General features: G+C 40.4%; 1 protein-coding gene and 1 long non-coding RNA gene across 4 annotated transcripts in view; one reads left to right on the plus strand and one right to left on the minus strand.

The window, feature by feature from the left end:
* Positions 1-18,554, minus strand: part of slc6a9 (solute carrier family 6 member 9) — a 73,172-nt gene that overhangs the window by 34,001 nt on the left and 20,617 nt on the right. The window contains exon 1 of one of the 3 annotated variants that reach the window (XM_032532213.1): positions 11,438-11,703. The exons of the other annotated variants lie outside the window; for them this stretch is intronic. Within the exon in view, the coding sequence (XP_032388104.1) occupies positions 11,438-11,479 (42 nt within the window). The 5' untranslated portion in view covers positions 11,480-11,703. Of the gene's footprint in view, positions 1-11,437; positions 11,704-18,554 lie in introns of those variants that run through there. 3 annotated transcript variants of the gene reach the window in all.
* LOC116699559 (uncharacterized) lies at positions 1,649-17,275 on the plus strand. Its single transcript, XR_004334454.1, has 4 exons — positions 1,649-1,788; positions 13,616-13,621; positions 17,190-17,193; positions 17,265-17,275. It is a non-coding gene; the product is annotated as an uncharacterized LOC116699559 (long non-coding RNA).

The following is an 18,554-nucleotide window of genomic DNA, read 5'->3' on the forward strand; positions in this document are numbered from 1 at the left end:
AGACAACATAGGTAAAAACTAACTAGAACTAGTTTCCAGCACTGAGAGGAAACCAACTTTCAGCCAAAACTAAACTAAAAAAGTAACACCAAAATTGTGTCATAAATGTGACTAGCAATATGAACCCACATATTGGACTGCACATCTAATTCCATACAACCAAATAAAAAATTAAAAAAGCCGAATAAATGAATAAAGACATATATTCAACAAAATCCAATCATGTATTGACATCATTTCACTCATAAGCACCTGTAATGCAGAATGTTAAATCAAATGTTAATCGGCTGCAGGGTAAGAGCAAAGCCAATGTAGAAGATTAAAAAATATTTTATATCATGGAACAACTAAGCCTATTCCACAATTATTCTTTTTTTTTTTCTTTCTTTCTTTATTTGTTCAACAACAACAAAATCCTGTCTCAGTGCATGTCAAGCTAGCCAACCGGCGGCTATATAACACCAGAAGTCCAATCAGAAGCCTGAAATAAAACGTAAAGACTACCCATTAGAATGTGGGCAACGTCAGTGAATATGCCTAACTTGGTAAAGAAGTAGTCTCCCACACTATCTGACATCCAACAAACAGGCTTAACACAATAGCAATATTTAAAATCAGACAAATGAAAATGGGCATTTTAACAACGAAGAGTGGGTCAGTTAGTCAACCAGTTAGTAGAAAACATTTACTGTTTCTCTTTTCCGAATGCTTTAAATTAATTTCCTCAAACAATCAAATGTGTTAAGTGCACAAAATGAACCATTTTCATAAATATTTATAATCTTGGAAATGTAGTTTTTTATATTTCATAAGCTATTTTTAGAATTTCAAAAGGAGAGAATGAGGTTTTAAGAAAGGACTTTTTCCATGCTTTTTTGTCATATGCAGATTTGAAACCTAGGTCTAACTTTCTAAATTTTTAAAACTAAATTAACTAAGTCAAAAATAATGAGGTAGACACCGCACAACTCTCCTATTGCCAGATCTTCCTCCACAGCGCTGCAGAGGAAGGTCTGGCCCTTCCACACAACATTCCTGGATGGAAGAAAAACGTGCTCTGTGTTTATTTGCATTTCTTTAAACCAATCACAATTGTCTTGGGCGGCGCTAAGCTCCGCATACAGCAACAGTACCTCTGCAAAATAGCCTCCGGAAGGAATTTGTTTTCGTGGAACATGTGCACGTGGGGAGGCAAGCTCTGGAATTACAATGGCTGTTGAGTGTAAAAAAAAAGATAAAATGCAAGAGAAACTAGAACTGCAAGCAGTTATGATGGGGTCTGAGCCTCATCGCGCCAGTCGTACCGATGTGAGTCACCCCAGGCAAACCAGGGAGCTCGTGAAAGTGGAACCCAAAGCGTAACGGTGGGAAGGAAAATGTCAGGAAATATTATATAGGAAATAATATATAAGGATTTTCGACAACCTCGGGTCAGTCTAGTTTTATTTTCTATAAAAGCTTGTGAAACATCAAGCCTGTTGTTCATAGTCAATCTATGAACATGATTTATTTTTAAAGGAAAATCTGGGCTATTACAATAGCTGTGCTGCAGTGAGATCACATGAATGTTAAAATGGTTATAGGACCAAAAAGACAAATAAGTAAATAAAACGGAACATGAATCTCACAGATACTGTATATGTTGATATCACAAACACAGCAATGTCACACAAGCATTTGTGTTGTCTAAAACAGTTCTATATATTTGGAGTCATCCAGTGCAAAAATAAACATATTGAACATTATAATTCATATAAAAGGACAAACTATTTGCATTTCTTACATACAGTGTATCAATCTGGCATGTAACAGTACGGCTTAAATGCACAAAGACTGGATACAAAACTTTCTGTAAGGGCTAAAAAGACAACAAATCAGCAGAATGGGGCGACTGCTAGCTTTTAGCTCGAAAAGACAGAATGTTTCCACTAGTTATAATTATAAAGTTAAGAAGTTAAGAATGGAAAGTGCCGATTGGCGTCGTACACAACGCGCTCAACCTCAGAAGGGGTAAAAACGCCCAAACTATTATACGTTGACTATAGCGCTACCTAATGGCCGATCCTTACCAAATCAGCTTGATTCAAGTTACACGTCGAAGTAAAGCTCCTGACACACCACCCAGACAGCCGACCCTCAACAGAAAACGCGATTGGACTGTCATGTCTCCATAACAGCAGGTGGCGCTAGTCTGTATTGTCGCCCAAACGTCACATGGGTCTGGCTTCTCTGGAAAATCAAAGCCAGACTGTCATGGCGGCTTGTTCAGAATACAATCTCATATTTTACTAAAACAGTTCACCAAAACCGAAATTCTAAGCGAGAAATAGGCCATGCAGTTTCTGAATCGGTCTTCATTTCCGATCGACAAAGGTAAGTTTAAAAGATTGTCATCAGATATTTGAGAGACTCTTGTCATGCTCATCCCGCTCCTCATTTCTGGTTTAGCACTCTACCAATCAGGTTGGTCACTTGCGTCCAACTGCCGGCAGTGCCGGCCTTCCAACTGAGCATGTCGGGTCGGCCAAAATGAAGGAGGACGGCCCCTCCGATGGAAGACGTCATGGAGCACACCGAACAGACTCGAGTCACTGACCTCGCCAGACCGTCCAATGGCCGATTATCGGTTTAGTGTGTCACCGCCTTAAGGAATTCTAATGTGCAATGAATAGTATGGGAGTTATAGGCAAAAACAAGTTTGACGACATTAAAGCACCCCTAGGGGTCCATTGTAAATCTACCGTGTAAATTTAAAGTTATTTATTTTAGTGTAAGTGGTGAATCCAAACGTGGGTCCCATATACCACACCCAATTTGAACAGTTAGTACCCCACTGTAGGGGTGGCCTCAGGAGTGGCCCTACATGGTACCCTTCAAATTTTGTAAAAATCAGACGCGCCGTTCATGAGATATAAACTTTTTGTACTTCTAGCGCCACCTAGTGGTCAATCTTTGTAAAACGTTCATTAAGAAGGTCATGGCAAACAAGGATCTAAAGTTTCATGTTGATAGCATTAATTTTGGTCGAGATATGGCAATGTTGGTGTTTTCATAGTTAGCTACACAAATTTCTTCATGCATAATATGCAACATTTTTATCCTATAAAAAATCTTTTGATAACCTTTTGCCAGGTCGGTCTGGAGATAAATGTACCAAGTTTCATGCAGATTGGTCACACTGTCTAGAAGGAGTTCAACAAAGTAGGTTCTTGATAAATCACGATTTTTCACACATAAAAGTCATGGCGAAAATGCATGTGGCCTATATTAGGAGAGTCAGCTGAATCCAGGTCCACGTGGATATGTGGAGGTGTTTTTTGCAATGTAAGGTTTGAAGGTTATAGGGCCAAACACGCTTGTTTCTTCTATAATGCGACCTAGTGGTGGAAGTGGGTCAATTGTTGCGCCTGAGGTCCTTACAGGGTTCTGGACCAGTCTTAAAAATGGCGCCTTCCCCCCAAATGTACAGTTTAGGCTGTAGCAGGATTTTAGAATTTTTTAGAATGGTAATCTCTAGAAAAACAATAGGGTTCCACAGCCTGCTGCTGTGTTCCTATAGCCTTGGGCTTGGACCCCGAAATATAATTTGATTGTCCTGTCTAGCTTGGAGGATGTTTCCCGAATCAACCGGAGTTTAGAATGCCAAAACAAAGAAAGCAGAAGTTGAGGGACATCCGGTGGTAGGGGTGCACAATTCAGAAAATGTCACGATTCAATGTTGATTTTCAGGCTCAAGATGATGTAAATGATTTAAATGTAGTTACTCTTCCCATGTGATAGTATCCGCGGCATTAGAAAACAAAAAACTAAATTATGAATCGATTTTTGGAATTCTATGACTCAATTTTGAATCTGTAGAGCTTGAATACACTTTTATGCACACCCCTATCCAAGGGAACCGGAACTATCACTTAAATGACACGTAGTTGAAATAGACAAGAACAACCTGCACAGTCAGTCCATATCAATAAGGTAGGTAGGGTGACAATGACCTTCTATTCTAATATCCCACAGTGCCCGCCCTGCACTTTAGCACATCACTGGCCTGGATTGGCTTCCAGCCACTTCACACGGTGGGCGGATCTGAACTCACCACAATGGTCCAGTTAGTTCCGGTTTGTAATGAAGAGTTCCAGGAACTGGAATAAATGGGTAACCACTTTACTCTGGTACAGCCAAAAGTCAAGGGCCCAACCACCTGTTTCTACTGCATGGTAAGGCTCTGCTCGACGTTTTTGGTATCAGTACTTTTTGCTGTACGTTTTTAACTGCAGAGATCCCTTCAGTGTTGACTGATTGCCATAGCGACGATGCGTGAAACTGCCAAGATTTCATCTTCAACAGAGACAAGTCTGCACTTTGTCAATTGTACGGCATAGTGTATTGCGTAGTGTACGGTAATTTTGCTGACATTTATTAAAAATCAGGTTTTTGTTTGAATTGCAAACAAAAAACTACGGTTGCTATCCACCCGTAGCTTGGCTATTTAAAAATGACGGGTGTGTGCAGTATATCCTGTGTCACACTAGTGACAATCTGCAGTGTTTTAACGCTTAAAAAGCTACATGCAACAGGAACTATCCACAACTTTTGCTAAGCAAAAACCAGAAAAGAGCAAGTCAAATAGAGTCAAGCCGGAAAAGCAGCATATTACTATTCAGCACTTTGATTATCTTGGTGCAAATGTCTGGCATGAAGGCAAATCTCACCTCAACTGCTCTTTGGGAACCCATATGGGTTTTTCAGAAGTAAACATCTATCATAGCTGTTGGTTTCTTTCTTTCTGTGTATGTCTTATTAGTATGCAGTTGTACAGTTTTGTTTTGTTTTTGGCCTAAAGCCAGGACGGCACAAGCCTGCTCATACATATTGGAATCTTACCTACTGTATATTCACTTCAAAAACTATAGCCAAAGCCTTGGAAAATGCTGCCCTGTGTCCGTGGAGGATTCAGCCAGTTCACCTTTGCCGTGACCCTAACATTCTTCTATATGTTTTTTTGCCAGAGGAGTGAAATTCTAGCTGGGCTACTAACCACTGTGTCACCTACCCATATATATGTTACTCACAACCCTTAGTTTATGTAGGTGTGAGACCTTTATTTTTCCCCCCCTCTTTCCATATACACACACACACACTATATATATATATATAAAAAATGATGACCTCTTTCTAAAATGACGCATGTTAACCCAGTAACTGTTGATAAGAATAAATCAAAGAATATTCTTGAAATTTTAGAGTGACAATGCATGAGCAGTTGGAGCTGCTTCCCTGTAGTGAAAAGGGGCATGGGATAATGTATGACTAACCTATATTTTGTCATGTTGTATAATTTGTTTTGACTGCGATATGTACCCTATATGTAAACCTTCATGCCAGAAAAAAACAAGGACAAGACAAAATGTAAAGAATTCCCCCTGTGCCCTGATAGACAGCATTTTGTTGCAATAAGACCTAACACAAAATCCTCAGGGTTGAACCTCACCTCAAAGTCTGACTCCTTTAACCCCCGACTGCCTCGCCTTGCCTTCTTGCCTTCAGCATAGCAGTTGTCTGAAATCCTGTTACTTTTAGCACTCCCCTGGTGAGAAACACATTCTGAGAGAGATGACTCCACCGTTTCTTATTTCTCTTCAGGTATTTAGCTTCTTTTTTATTTATTTAATTCAAAAATTGTTATCACCAAAATACAATTTAAAGTTTTCCCAACACTACATTTTCAGACCATCTCCAAAGAAGGGGATTTCATTTTCAAAATCAAAGTCCTAAAAAACTTCCATTCACAAAAACTAGTAGAGTGGGTCGAGTTATTTTGAGCGTCCAGTGTTAGTAAAAGTAAAACATCCTGATCATTTTCTGCGTAGACAATCTTAGTGAACTGGCAGTTGGAGTTAGCCTGATGTCATAATCAGGTTCTATTGGGCTGGGATTATGGGGGGTGTTTTAACCGAACCAGGAAAGAAAATGCCTCTGCACTCAATTGGATAGACCTTCAACCAATCAGAGAAACGGAGTATGTGACTTATGTTGAACTTTTGCCGAATCCCTTAGGAAGGACGGAAAAAACATCTTTCCGATCAAAAAATGCTTTGATCGCAGTTCTCTGTTCCTCCTTTAAAATTGCTAGTTGCTCCACAACAGATGAAGTCCAGACTGAACATCCCAACCTCAAATGTTCTTTGATAAAAAGTCAAAGAAGTAGATGAACTTAATTGCCGAAAGGAATAGATTGACGAGTTAAGTTGAGTGCAATACGCTTTTTTGTTTTCTTACCAGCAGCGTGTTAGCCCGGCATATAAACGGGTTTAAAAAAACAAAACAATAACATTCAGTTATCATCATCAGTTAGTGAGCTTTTGAGTTGCTGGTTGCCTGATTTGACAAGCCGTTTCCCCCTGTTTGCAGTCTTTATGATAAGCTAAGCTAAAGACTTATATTGAACAGACAGATATGAGAGTGGCATTGAAATGTTTATCTAACTTTCAATAAGAAAGTCAATACGTGTGTCTCCCCAATTTTTTAGCTTTTCATTTAGGAGCTTCAATTGATTAATTTTCTAACTCAATTTTTGATTGATTTGGAAACTAAGAGTGTTTTGTTCCCAATTGCAGCAACAAAGACTTCTGAATTTACTATGGCCCCGATTTGTACTTCTGAAAGGGTTCCTCTCTATGGCACCTGTGTTTAAGGCCCACAGGTTTTGTAGTATTTTGTAGCATTCTACCATATCAAACGGACTAACAAAACACAATTTCTTAAAAACAAAGGTTAAATGATTCAAACTAATCACCATAATATAAACCTATAGCATCATTTAATCATCCAGGAGGATTTCTATGTTCTAACATGAATGAGTAGCTCCTCCAACTTCACAACTCTAATGTCAAATAGCTCCTTCAGCTTTTAGCCCATCAAACTTTTTGACTTGCATATTCGCATCCATATCTGCACATGGGTGGTAAGTAACATCTGACCTCCAGTCCTTCTCCGGTCCTCCCATCGGATATCCAACTCTCCTCTCCGCAAGCCAGTCAGCTAATCAGCTATTCATTCACCTCTCCAGCCAGCTATTATCCATCAAGCTTGTAACTATCTGTCCCCCCAATCAAGCATGTATAATTAGTTTGCTGTGTGTTGTGTTGTATGACTGGGTGCCTCTGCAAGACAGCTGTGAGCCCGGAAGCCTAACTTAGTGAAGTCAGAGGGAGACCGAAGGTTAGAGCCCCCACAGGGAGATGGGCAAGGGGCACACACATACACAAACGCACAAAAATACACTCTCTATATTAATTCCTGCCTCTCTTTTCCACGTGTCTGTTCCCTCGCTGGCTAAGCCTTGGTGCAGTGAGTAAACACATACTTTGCACTTCCGCTCCATAAACTGCAACACCTGCCACTAGATGGGCAGAGTGTGTGTGTGTGTGTGTGTGTGTGTGTGTGTGTGTGTGTGTTGAGCCCCTGCTGGCTTCCTACGCTAGATGTAATGTGCATTAGCAGCAACCATAACATTTGTATGGATTCTTAGATGTTTCACAATCATTTCTACATTTCTATTTCAATTCCATTTCCTGATAAAAAATATATTTAAACTACCAGGGGTTATTTCAATCATCATCATCACCCTTCTAAACATACACCGAAACCGTGACAGCCTGCAGGGCAGACTGCTAAATATGTCTAGGTAAAAGGCATAAACAGAAAAGGTAGGTGTTGGAGTGCAACAGCGCTGTGGATGAATGCCTCTACAGCAGAAAATTGTGCTTTTCTACACAACAGGCCTCATTATCTTTTTGGCAAGGCACCCTATGATTCAGAAAATCTGCTTAAATACAAAGCAAATAGCATATGGGTCAGTTCGTTAAAAACTTTTGTTTTCTGGGATTTATGACCATTTCAGACTAGTAGTATCACAAAAAAAAAAAATAAGACAAGTATAAGTTTAATTATTGTCAAACTTAATTGTCTCACAGTGTATGAAGAATGCATTTAAATGTGCAGTTACCATGAAAACCACTTGAAATACTATAAAATAAATAAATAATGAAAAACCGGAATTTACCAAAACTATTGAAGGTAATGAATTAACTTCGGTTTGGGAGCAGGTCCACGCCTCAACCACACCTCTACTCACTGACCAGCCTTTATATTTTAAGCCAACCCACTCAGTGCGGTTTGTCTTCACATTCTCTTCCCACCCTCCCTTCCCATTTGGTATTTCAACTTCTTGCCTACCTCATCCCTTCATCCTCCTCTTTCCTCCAACCCTCATCCCTTCATCCATTCATCCTCATCCCTCCTATCCTCTTCCCTTCCTACTCAGTCCAGTGCATTCTTCTCTCATTTCTCATTCTAGGTAACATCCAGAGGGGTTTGAAATTTGCTCGGGTGAAAGCAATTGAGACAGAACCCCCACAGAGTCTCACTCCACCCGGTCTCCAGTACATCCTCCCGGACCAACCAACCGGACGACATCTCTTTTCAATCTCACCCACCATCCAAATCCATTCCTATGCCGTCAACATTTAATATAATCAAGCATTCATTAAATCTTTAAATTACATATTGTTGTGGTCCTTGCCGGTGAACAAGAAGTCAAAGCAATGACTTGCTGTTGTCTGGATATGGAAATGGTATCTGATCTGATCTTTACTTTCAGTATATTGATGTCAAAGACAATCACCAGCACTCACTAAGCAATTAGCAAATCCATCTGAACTCCTTATTACTCCAATTATTAGTCATGCATGCCTTGAATGCACACATGACCTCAGACTACTAAAAGGATCTGACCCATGTAATGACAGAGGAAATGAAGAAACAAGGCGTAGATTAAGGCTGGCCATTTTTTAATTTAATTTCTATAACATTCACAAAAACAACTTTTGAGACAGGATATTAAGATTTTAGAGTAAGAAAAGTATTGGTGGATAGTGACAGAGATAGAGAAATCTTTGGGTGAAATGGAAGGTGCGGCACAAATGGCAGCTAGTATGCTGGGCACCCACATTTGCAAAGTGAGTTAAGTAACAAACATGATTTTTTAAATGTGTTACGATTACATAGTGATATTGATTTTTAGTAGTATAACTATTATTATTGGGAAGTTCCATGACCAAAGAAAAAACTCAACTAAAAAAAAATTCTTGTTCTTAATTAATAAAAAAAAGTGCCAAAATTGATCATCAATTTCAACTTACAATGCAGCAGTAATTAAAGACCATGTGTTGGAAAAAAACAGTTGACTTCATTTTACAGGTTTAGCTTTTAAGATTAGTCCTAGTTATGGTATGTCCCTTCATGTCTGTGAAAATGACAGTTTTAGCAGTTTTTTGTTTTTCCTATAGTGACTGAGATCAATAAATGTTTTTAAATAGGTTTTCAAATCCTGCTGAGATGCATCTTTAGAACAAATTTAGTAGAAAGTAGAAAAGTACTTCACTAGCACAACATCATCTTCAAATAATCACTCAATAAATGTTGACTAAATTGTTTTTGGAGTGAGCGGTGAGGTGGAGGGAACGAACAACTCAGTGCGTGTGTTGCAAGGGAGGTTCTTTAAAGAATGGCTGCATAGTTCTCAGTGAAAATCAAATAGTGCTTTTGCTTGAAATGCCCGTGCCTAGTGCAAAGCAATTTATATTTCAAGTAGTTAATTACCAATAATAAAACCTCAGGTGATAATGAAGACATTAGAAGTTGACAGAATCATTCATTCCCGGCAAACTGAAAAAGACTCAAAGAACAGACTGCTTCAAAATTCAAGTCCATGTTTTGTGGTAGAACATAAATGTGTTCTTCTCTAAACAAAATACACTAAAATTTCTTTTAAGGATTGTATAATTATTAATACACTTTGGGTTCTGTATCAGTTAATTACCTGATTTAAAAACAGATTTTGAGCCGTTTTTTAATATGTTATGCCTTTGCAATGGCAGGGCTTCCATGATGTTTTTCTAACCAAAGAAAGCTATTCAATTATTTATTTAATAAAAAGGTATGTATTTTCTTTTTTCAAAAGATTTACAATAACAGACAATCTTGTGAAGTTCACCAGAAAACCGTAGTAGGTTTTGGCAAGAACAGCCATAAATCTCTAGTCATGAATTATGGACAAATATGCACATGCATCCACTGCTTGTAATTATGTAGTGTCCACCCAGGCCTGTCAATCACAGCTTTTGTGAGAAATGTGGTGTGTGTTGACAAATCTAAATGGACCAGAATCAGCGGATAAGCATGGGTTGCACACACACACACACACACACACACACACACACGCACGCACGCACGCACGCACACACGCCAGCTCCAAATATCTTCAACCTTCCACCCACAATCTATTCCCGAATTTTGTGTGTTAGCAATTCGAGCAGCTGTTGTGTTTGCATGTAAAACCTTTGTGCCTATGGTTATGTGTGTGCGTGTGTGTTATGTGTGTGTATCCGTGTGTGTATTTGCCTAAAGAACTATAGCAAGCTGACTCAGCCTCGACAGTAGCAATCGGAAACAGGAGACAAGGACTTGGCTAACAACATAAGCCGGCAGCAAGGTCGGATGCACATACACACAAACACACAGACAAAGACACACACACACACACACACACACACAATTTTTGTCTTTACCTGCCTCAATGAAAATAACTGTAAATCTTATCTTAAACAGATCACATTTAATTGTTTCGAGGTGTTTCAAAGTAAGTCGACAGTTACAAAAAGAGAGCTGGGCAAAGAGTGGCTGTGCCAAAGTGTGCAATTAAAGCGGCTTGTGGGCGAGGAGGGCTGGAGGAGGGGGGAAATAAATTTTCGCCTTTTTCTGGACACTTTTGCTTTTCTACTCTGTCACTCTCTTTCAAACACACGGCGGACCAGCCCACTTCCTTACCAACCCCATCTCTCACAGCACTGCCCGGACTTCCCACTGCAATTACTTATAAAAACTTTTCAGGGCTGCCACACGTGGTCGGGTTTTTAAAGAGCTGCGTCCCCCTCCTCACGTGGTGCGGGGGGTATTGAGTCGTCACGGAACCCCTGAATGATCACCGAAAAATAAGGCGGCATAGACAATAGCTCGTCTTGATGAATTCAATTCTTTCAGGACCCTGTACCGTTGTCCAGGCAGCTCCGGGCAAAACAATCATTGCTTTGATAGTGCAAGAAACACACACTCACTCGGTTGCTCTTAGAAACTTCCTCTAACTACTTCCGAATTAGGATCTAAAGATAATATACATCTGACCGGAACTTGGGATACATTCAGTTTTGTTTTTTTCCTAGAAGTCTTGTTTCAAAGTCTTCTAACAAGATGTTTCCTGCTGCTTAAGCCAGTGTGAGGCACAACTAATGAAGAAGAAATATCAGCATGCTTCATTGATGATGCCAGTAAAAAAAAATACAAGAACAGAAAAAAAAACAATATCACAGCTTAAACTGACCTGGTCTGTGGTGGAAGCGGCAATGGTGTTAGTCTCGGACATGATTTGACGCTGTGACCCAGTGGTGCTTCTCTGCTGGCCACTGTAGGCTCCTTCATTCACACCTTGCCTTTCAGTTCCGCAGCGAAAGAGGGGGGAGAAAACACAGTACACCCACCCTTTTGCACTGGCTTGATTAATGCCTGAATTACTTTCACCTCATTTCATCTGATGGAACTCTGCTTCCTCTCCGCCTCTCTTGCTCATTCGGCATGGTAGCCCACTCTCTCTCCCCTCTCTCTCTCCCCCTCCCTTCCTTCTGTGATTCCAGCTCTGCCTCCCCTCCATCCCTCCCTGCCTCCTTTGCGCTCTTACTTTTTACTCACCCCTCCCACCCTTTTTCCTCTCACTCTTTTACTTTCTCTTTCTACCTCCTTTTTTCTGTCGTATTTCACCATTTCAGGAATATGTGCTCCCCTACCCTCCTTTGCCATAGTCCACCTCCCCTCTTTTCCCAACTCCCACCACCTCCCCAAAAAAAAGAAGAAACACAGGAGAGATCCACAGTCTTTTTCCTCTACCTCCACAATGAATGGCTCGTTGTCACTCCAGCACCTAGGCTGAATACAGAGCAAGTAAGCGGGAGAGAGGCTAACCAATGGTGGGGGTTGTGGTAAAGGGGACAGGGGGGTGTTGAACTTCTAGTTAAGATGGCCTGAGTAAAGTAGGGGGAGGTCTGGAGCAACCTTGCACTTCAGCCAAGCTCTCTCTCTTCCTCACACTTTCTCCCAACAGATTAACGCGAGCAGACAAAAAAGTGAGGAACCCACAAGTGAGGAGCCTGCATGCCTTCCACTGGACTCCCCTGCCCCCCCACCCACTCTCTCTCTGTTTCTCTTATTTCTTCCGTTTGTTTTCAGAGGCAGCTGCTGCAACTCTGCAGACCACCAACAACTTCCCTTTCAGCGGCACTTGACTCTTCCAAATCCTTGTCCGTCTCTACACCCTGACATTGCCAATGCCCCCCCCCAACCGACCTCTGCCGTGTCACACCGAGAGGCCAGCCGAGCCAAATCCCTCCTCTTTCTCCTCGTTTGCGAAATGTTCACAGAGTTACACCCTTTCAAATTCAAGCGCTTCCCTTCTGAGTCTCCGTGTTGTTGCACACATTGTTGTGCCTGTTTGCCACCATATGGCTAATGGCTACCCACAACAAAAAGAGCGAGGAGAAAGCGAGGAAGTGAGTGTATGAGAGACAAAGGTAAAAGTGCATCCACAAAAGAGCCATGATTGAGAGATCAACAAAAACATCACTGACTGGATATGGTAAGAGTAATGTCAAAAGTTGACAAGCAACTGGCGCCCGGCCTAATGGGTGTTTGATAGACGGGGACAATGGCCGCTGCCGCTTGAGTTGAGGCCTTCTAGTTATGTTTAACACAAGATGAGAAGCGACAGACAGGATGCTATTCATTTGTATATCAATTCAGAGAATTAGAATCTCACAGGGGATCCAATAAAACAATCATTACCATACACTCACCATTTTCAGTGTGCTAAGAGGAGTACTGAGGGCAAAGAAAACAAGTGCCCCCAACAAACCGTCACATCACATTTATTACAGGCAAGTCATTGTTTAAGAGGTACTGTACTAGTGCACTTTCTCAGTTACTTTTGCATTTCTTCTTTACAGCAACCAATAACTCTTAGAACATTCAACATGACCATGTTACAAACGTATTTGGGTTTAACTTAGTTTAGGTATTTAGATACTCTCAGGGGTTTGACGAGATAGCTTTTGCTATGTAAAGTTTATACTTGTCCATTAACGCCAGGCTAACATATCAGCCTAATTAGCTTATTTTTTAATCGATATCAATGCATATGTCTGCTGATAAGTAACAAGACATTTCAGCGGCAATGGACTCCAAATCCTTGTCCGTCTCTACACCCTGACATTGCCAATGCCCCCCCCCAACCGACCTCTGCCGTCACACCGAGAGGCCAGCCGAGCCAAATCCCTCCTCTTTCTCCTCGTTTGCGACATGTTCACAGAGTTACACCCTCCCAAATTCAAACGCTTCCCTTCTGAGTCTCCGTTTTGTTGCACACATTGTTGTGCCTGTTTGCCACCATATGGCTAATGGCTACCCACAACAAAAAGAGCGAGGAGAAAGCGAGGAAGTGAGTGTTTGAGAGAAAAAGGTAAAAGTCTATCTACAAAAGGGCCATGATTGAGAGATCAACAAAAACATCACTGACTGGATTTGGTAAGAGTAATGTCAAAAGTTGACAAGCAACTGGCGCCCGGCCTAATGGGTGTTTGATAGACGGGGACAATGGGCGCTGCCGCTTGAGTTGAGGCCTTCTAGTTATGTTTAACACAAGATGAGCAGCAACAGACAGGATGCTATTCATTTGTATGTCAATTCAGAGAATTAGAATCTCACAGGGGATCCAATAAAACAATCATTACCATACACTCACCATTTTCAGTGTGCTGAGAGGAGTACTGAGGGCAAAGAAAACAAGTGTCCCCAACAAACCGTCACATCACATTTATTACAGGCAAGTCATTGTTTAAGAGGTACTGTACTAGTGCACTTTCTCAGTTACTTTTGCATTTCTTCTTTACAGCAACCAATAACTCTTAGAACATTCAACATGACCATGTTACAAACGTATTTGGGTTTAACTTAGTTTAGGTATTTAGATACTCTCAGGGGTTTGACGAGATAGCTTTTGCTATGTAAAGTTTATACTTGTGCATTAACGCCAGGCTAACATATCAGCTTATTTTTATTGATATCAATGCATATGTCTGCTGATAAGAAACAAGACATTTCAATACAGAAATGATAAACTAGGTTTGAGGTAACTTAGAAACAGTGTAATCTTTACATAGTTTATTCAATAGAGGGCAAAATGTGAAATGTCCTGCTTGGTTTATATATCCTGGTCACAATCCTTTAAAGTTGTAGTCCGTAAGATTGAGTTAGGTTGTTTATAGCGGCAGCTTTGACAATAAGATGTAATTGCAGGCGGGGCTCTGGGACCTCATCCCCCAGAGATACCTTGCAAAAATGAACGACTGTCGCCTGTATGACGTCAGCATGATGCTTTCAAATTGTCCACACTGACAGCAGTTTAGTCTAAGATGAGCTAAGAGCTAATACATCCATGGAGATGAGAGCCGTGTGGGGACACACACAATCGTGGAGATGATAGAGCCAGGGAAGCAGTGGCTACCTAACCGGGCTTACACACAGTAACCAGTGCTAACGCAGCTAACGGGATAGCCTTGCCGTTGCTGAGTGACGTAAAATGCACCACTAACTATGTGCTGCATTTGAATTTAGGGCGGGAAATTCGTCGCAGACACCAAATTGTATTACTTGGCAAAGTAGCGAAAACAAGAGCTTTCATCTGTGTGTTCTATGCTCAATCAGCATTGTTTTAACTTACTCTGTGATGGATAGAAACTTACAGACAATTAACTACATGAAAATCTTATGGAATACAACTGTCAAAATCAAATTAGCTGTGAAAAAAAAAAATCACAAAATCACAAAAGATACACAAACGCCAAGTATCAATCTATTATTATATGTGTTGGTCAGGTTATGTGGTTGACCATCCCATTTTGCAGCAACAAAATTGAAGTGAGACAAACAAACAGACATTTATCTTTTTAGATGAAACAAATTTTGACAAAGACTTAAAATTGGGAAAAAAGTTGGAAAAAAGGTTATAAATTGCAATATATCGCAGAACATTGCAATATGTTTAAAATGGCAATAATATCGTATTGTGACATCAGTACTGCGATAATATTGTATTGTAAGGCCTCTGGTGATTCCCCTCCCTAATAAACATGAGTACTTAGTGTTCAGTCGTTGTGAACACAAGGTGAAGCTTCCCGTTCCTTTTTCAGACAAAGTAAAATAAATAATGGTAATGCGGTCCCTGTGCTGTAGTGTACTGGTTGTGCTGTTGACACGTGAAATCTGATTTAGAACACCAATCATGTACGGTGACTCACAACTATAGTTCCTGCTAATAAAAAACAAGGCATGTCAGGCACACCGCTAGTTGAGAGAATCCTCACATTTTGTTGGCAATGACTGACAACACACACACACACACACACACACACACACACCACACACCACACACACACACCACACACACACACACACACACACACACACACACACACACACACACACACACACACACACACACACACACACCACACACACACACACAGAGTGTGGGGGGCATTCAGTGAAAACTCAGCATTAATTTGGTGTGGACAGACAGATCCTTAAATAAATGCTTGTTGTGGCTGCAGCTGGCTGTTTGTGGAGGGGGAAGGGCTTGTTTTGTTAACTAATTGCCCTATTACGTTAGGTTATTTAACTCTAATTAAAGAAGGACAGATGCTGTTGTTGATAATAACACCAACTTGTTAAAATCCTCACTTGTTTCTTGATATGTGTCCTTTAATAACAGAACAGCCAACGTGAGAAAATAAAAATGTGGATGTTCAATGCATTTTCAAAGAAGCCTGTTGTTACTGAGACAGAACTGCATTAAATATGGGCTGCACAATTTGTATACATTCTCTCTTGGAAGACAATCATATTGCTGCATCGGATTGCTGGTTTCTGAAAAGTTACAGAAAATGTTCAATGAAGCTGGGGCTGCAACTAGTAAATATTGTTTATATGATTTATTTATTTTCCAAATCTCTTTATTGTTTTTTGCACTGAAAGTAATAACAACTGACAATTGGCAGGAGTGTTCAGTGTTTTTCGCAGTTATCTATTGCAGACCCCACTCCATACTAAGGATTGTTAATCGGACAACTTTTTTCTCAATTGAGCATTTAATCGTTTGGTCTGGAAAATGTCCAAAACAGTTTCTCAGATTCCAAGATGACACAGTCAAATATAATGTTATTTATTATTGTGTTTTTTGCTTTAAAAAAAAAAAAAAAATCACTTGAACGACGAATTGATCATCTTAATAGTTGCCCGATCAATTTTCATATGTGCATATCCCATGAACATTCCCATACACTAGGCATGCTCGTGCCAATCTCCGTTTGCGCATGTCTAGACTACAACACAATTCTGGAGTTTTCATACCAAAACGGGGTCAGTGGTGTCTCCGTTTTAGGGGCTCGGAAACGCCGGAGTAGTGAGGACACCAGAAGTAAACGTAGATGATATTCATTCTTGGAACCAAAACAGAGTAGTGTAGATGTAGCCTCAGACTTCAAAAACGATGTGACCAGAACGCTGTGGGTGCTGGTAGCTTTCATGTGTAAACAAGGACGAGCCAACATCAACGGACAAGAGTAGAAAAACAATCAGGAGGCAGAACATTGATAAGGTCAGAATGAATCTCCCTCTTCCTCGAGGCTTTCCTTGTCGACTACCAAGCACATGACAACATCTATTACAGGTTAACGAGGCCAAACACAGACATTGATCTTAAACTCCTTGACTACATATAACACAAACAACGTTTAAAGGGAGAGTAAAAAAAACAACATAAGGCTTCCTTTTCCACTTCCCTTTTAAGCTCCAGCTCTGACAAACCAATATCCTCCCTGAAGACCGGAACGTGTATGCAGTAATTTGAAAATGAATGCAGTCCAGGTCTCACATTTCCCTACTAGGCTCTTTAACTAGACGTTTAAATCAAGCAGGTAATGAAATGTGCTTGCAGCATGATTTCGAGCACATCAAGCTGTAATCAGGAGGCCGGTAGGAGTTTTAGCTGAACAAACAGATGGATGAGGACAGATGAGGTGGCATATTTAGCGATGAAGGAACAGAAATGTATGCATACTGCCCTGTTCGTTCAATAACAACCAGGGTTGGAACTGCTTTTGGGGACGCTGTTATCATGTCCTTTTTTATGTCACTTTATTTGAATTGTTAAAGGTTGGCAAAAGTACTAATTTTGGCTTCAACAGGGTACCAGTGTGTATTTCCATTACCATCAATAACCACAACATGCAAACTGAGCCTTGCTGACAGAGTTTTTTTTTGTTTTTTTTAATATATTGTTCTAGTTAGAGGCAAACACATTACAATCAGAGAACAGTGTGGGGGTTTACTACAGGAGCAAACCATGTAAACAGTTTTTCAATAGACCACCCAAATCGCGCTGGCATGGCGCATGGTGGAATTGCCACAAATGGTTTTGCCTTGTCGAGCATGGCAAGTCCACAGCTGTCCACAAGACAGTTTGGTAAGGGAAACAGTGTTGTTTAGAATGACAACATGTTGGATATCCGCCGGTTTGCACAAAATGCAGGAGGAACCAGTCGATTGCAACTCTACATCTATAGCTGCTTACTGTGGCTGTTGCTGCTTGAATTGTGTACGATATTTAAAACCTATCCACAGACCAAATAGTAGACAACTCCTGTTTGTCCATATCTTGTTGTGTACAAGTGTATAAGTTGTTTTAAACAGTTACACAGCATAACATTCTGTTAACTCAATGGCAAACATTGCATGTCCTCCCGCTGCTTCCCAAAAAAAAAGCATTCCACTAATTTGTAGGCAGAGAAGTTTTAATGTGAAGCAGTAGGAAATGTTCAGCTTGTAGTAGCAGTTATTTGACACAGCTCTTTTACAGCCATGGGAAAGTGATCAGTAAAAACTAATTCTTCTTATATCGCACATGGAATTGGAAGAAATAAAAGGTAAAACCAAGCAGATCTATTAATTATTTTCTGTTGGCACTTGGCCTCAGGTGTCCTATACTGCAAATACAAAAGACCGGTTAGGAAACACATTAATGGCTCCTCTAGTCCTACTCCAGGGTTGAGGAGCTATTGGGGTGTGAAAAAAAATGTCAAGTGTCTTCCTAGTCACCTCTCTAAGGTGTTATTTCAAAAGTTGTTTTGGGATCGGATGCACATAGTAGAATGTGCAGCAAGTAAATTCAGACATCAAGACAAGTCTGAAAAAAAAAATATATATTTTGACTTATCTCTCTCATGTTTTTCTCTCTCCTTTTCAAAGCACTCTTATCTCTGTTGACAAATATATTCAAATATCACTGAATACTTATGAAAGATGTCTCTCCCAGGCCTTTCTTTAGAAGTGTAGAC

Source organism: Etheostoma spectabile, chromosome 12 (assembly GCF_008692095.1).
Source record: "Etheostoma spectabile isolate EspeVRDwgs_2016 chromosome 12, UIUC_Espe_1.0, whole genome shotgun sequence".
Classification (NCBI taxonomy): Eukaryota; Metazoa; Chordata; class Actinopteri; order Perciformes; family Percidae; genus Etheostoma; species Etheostoma spectabile.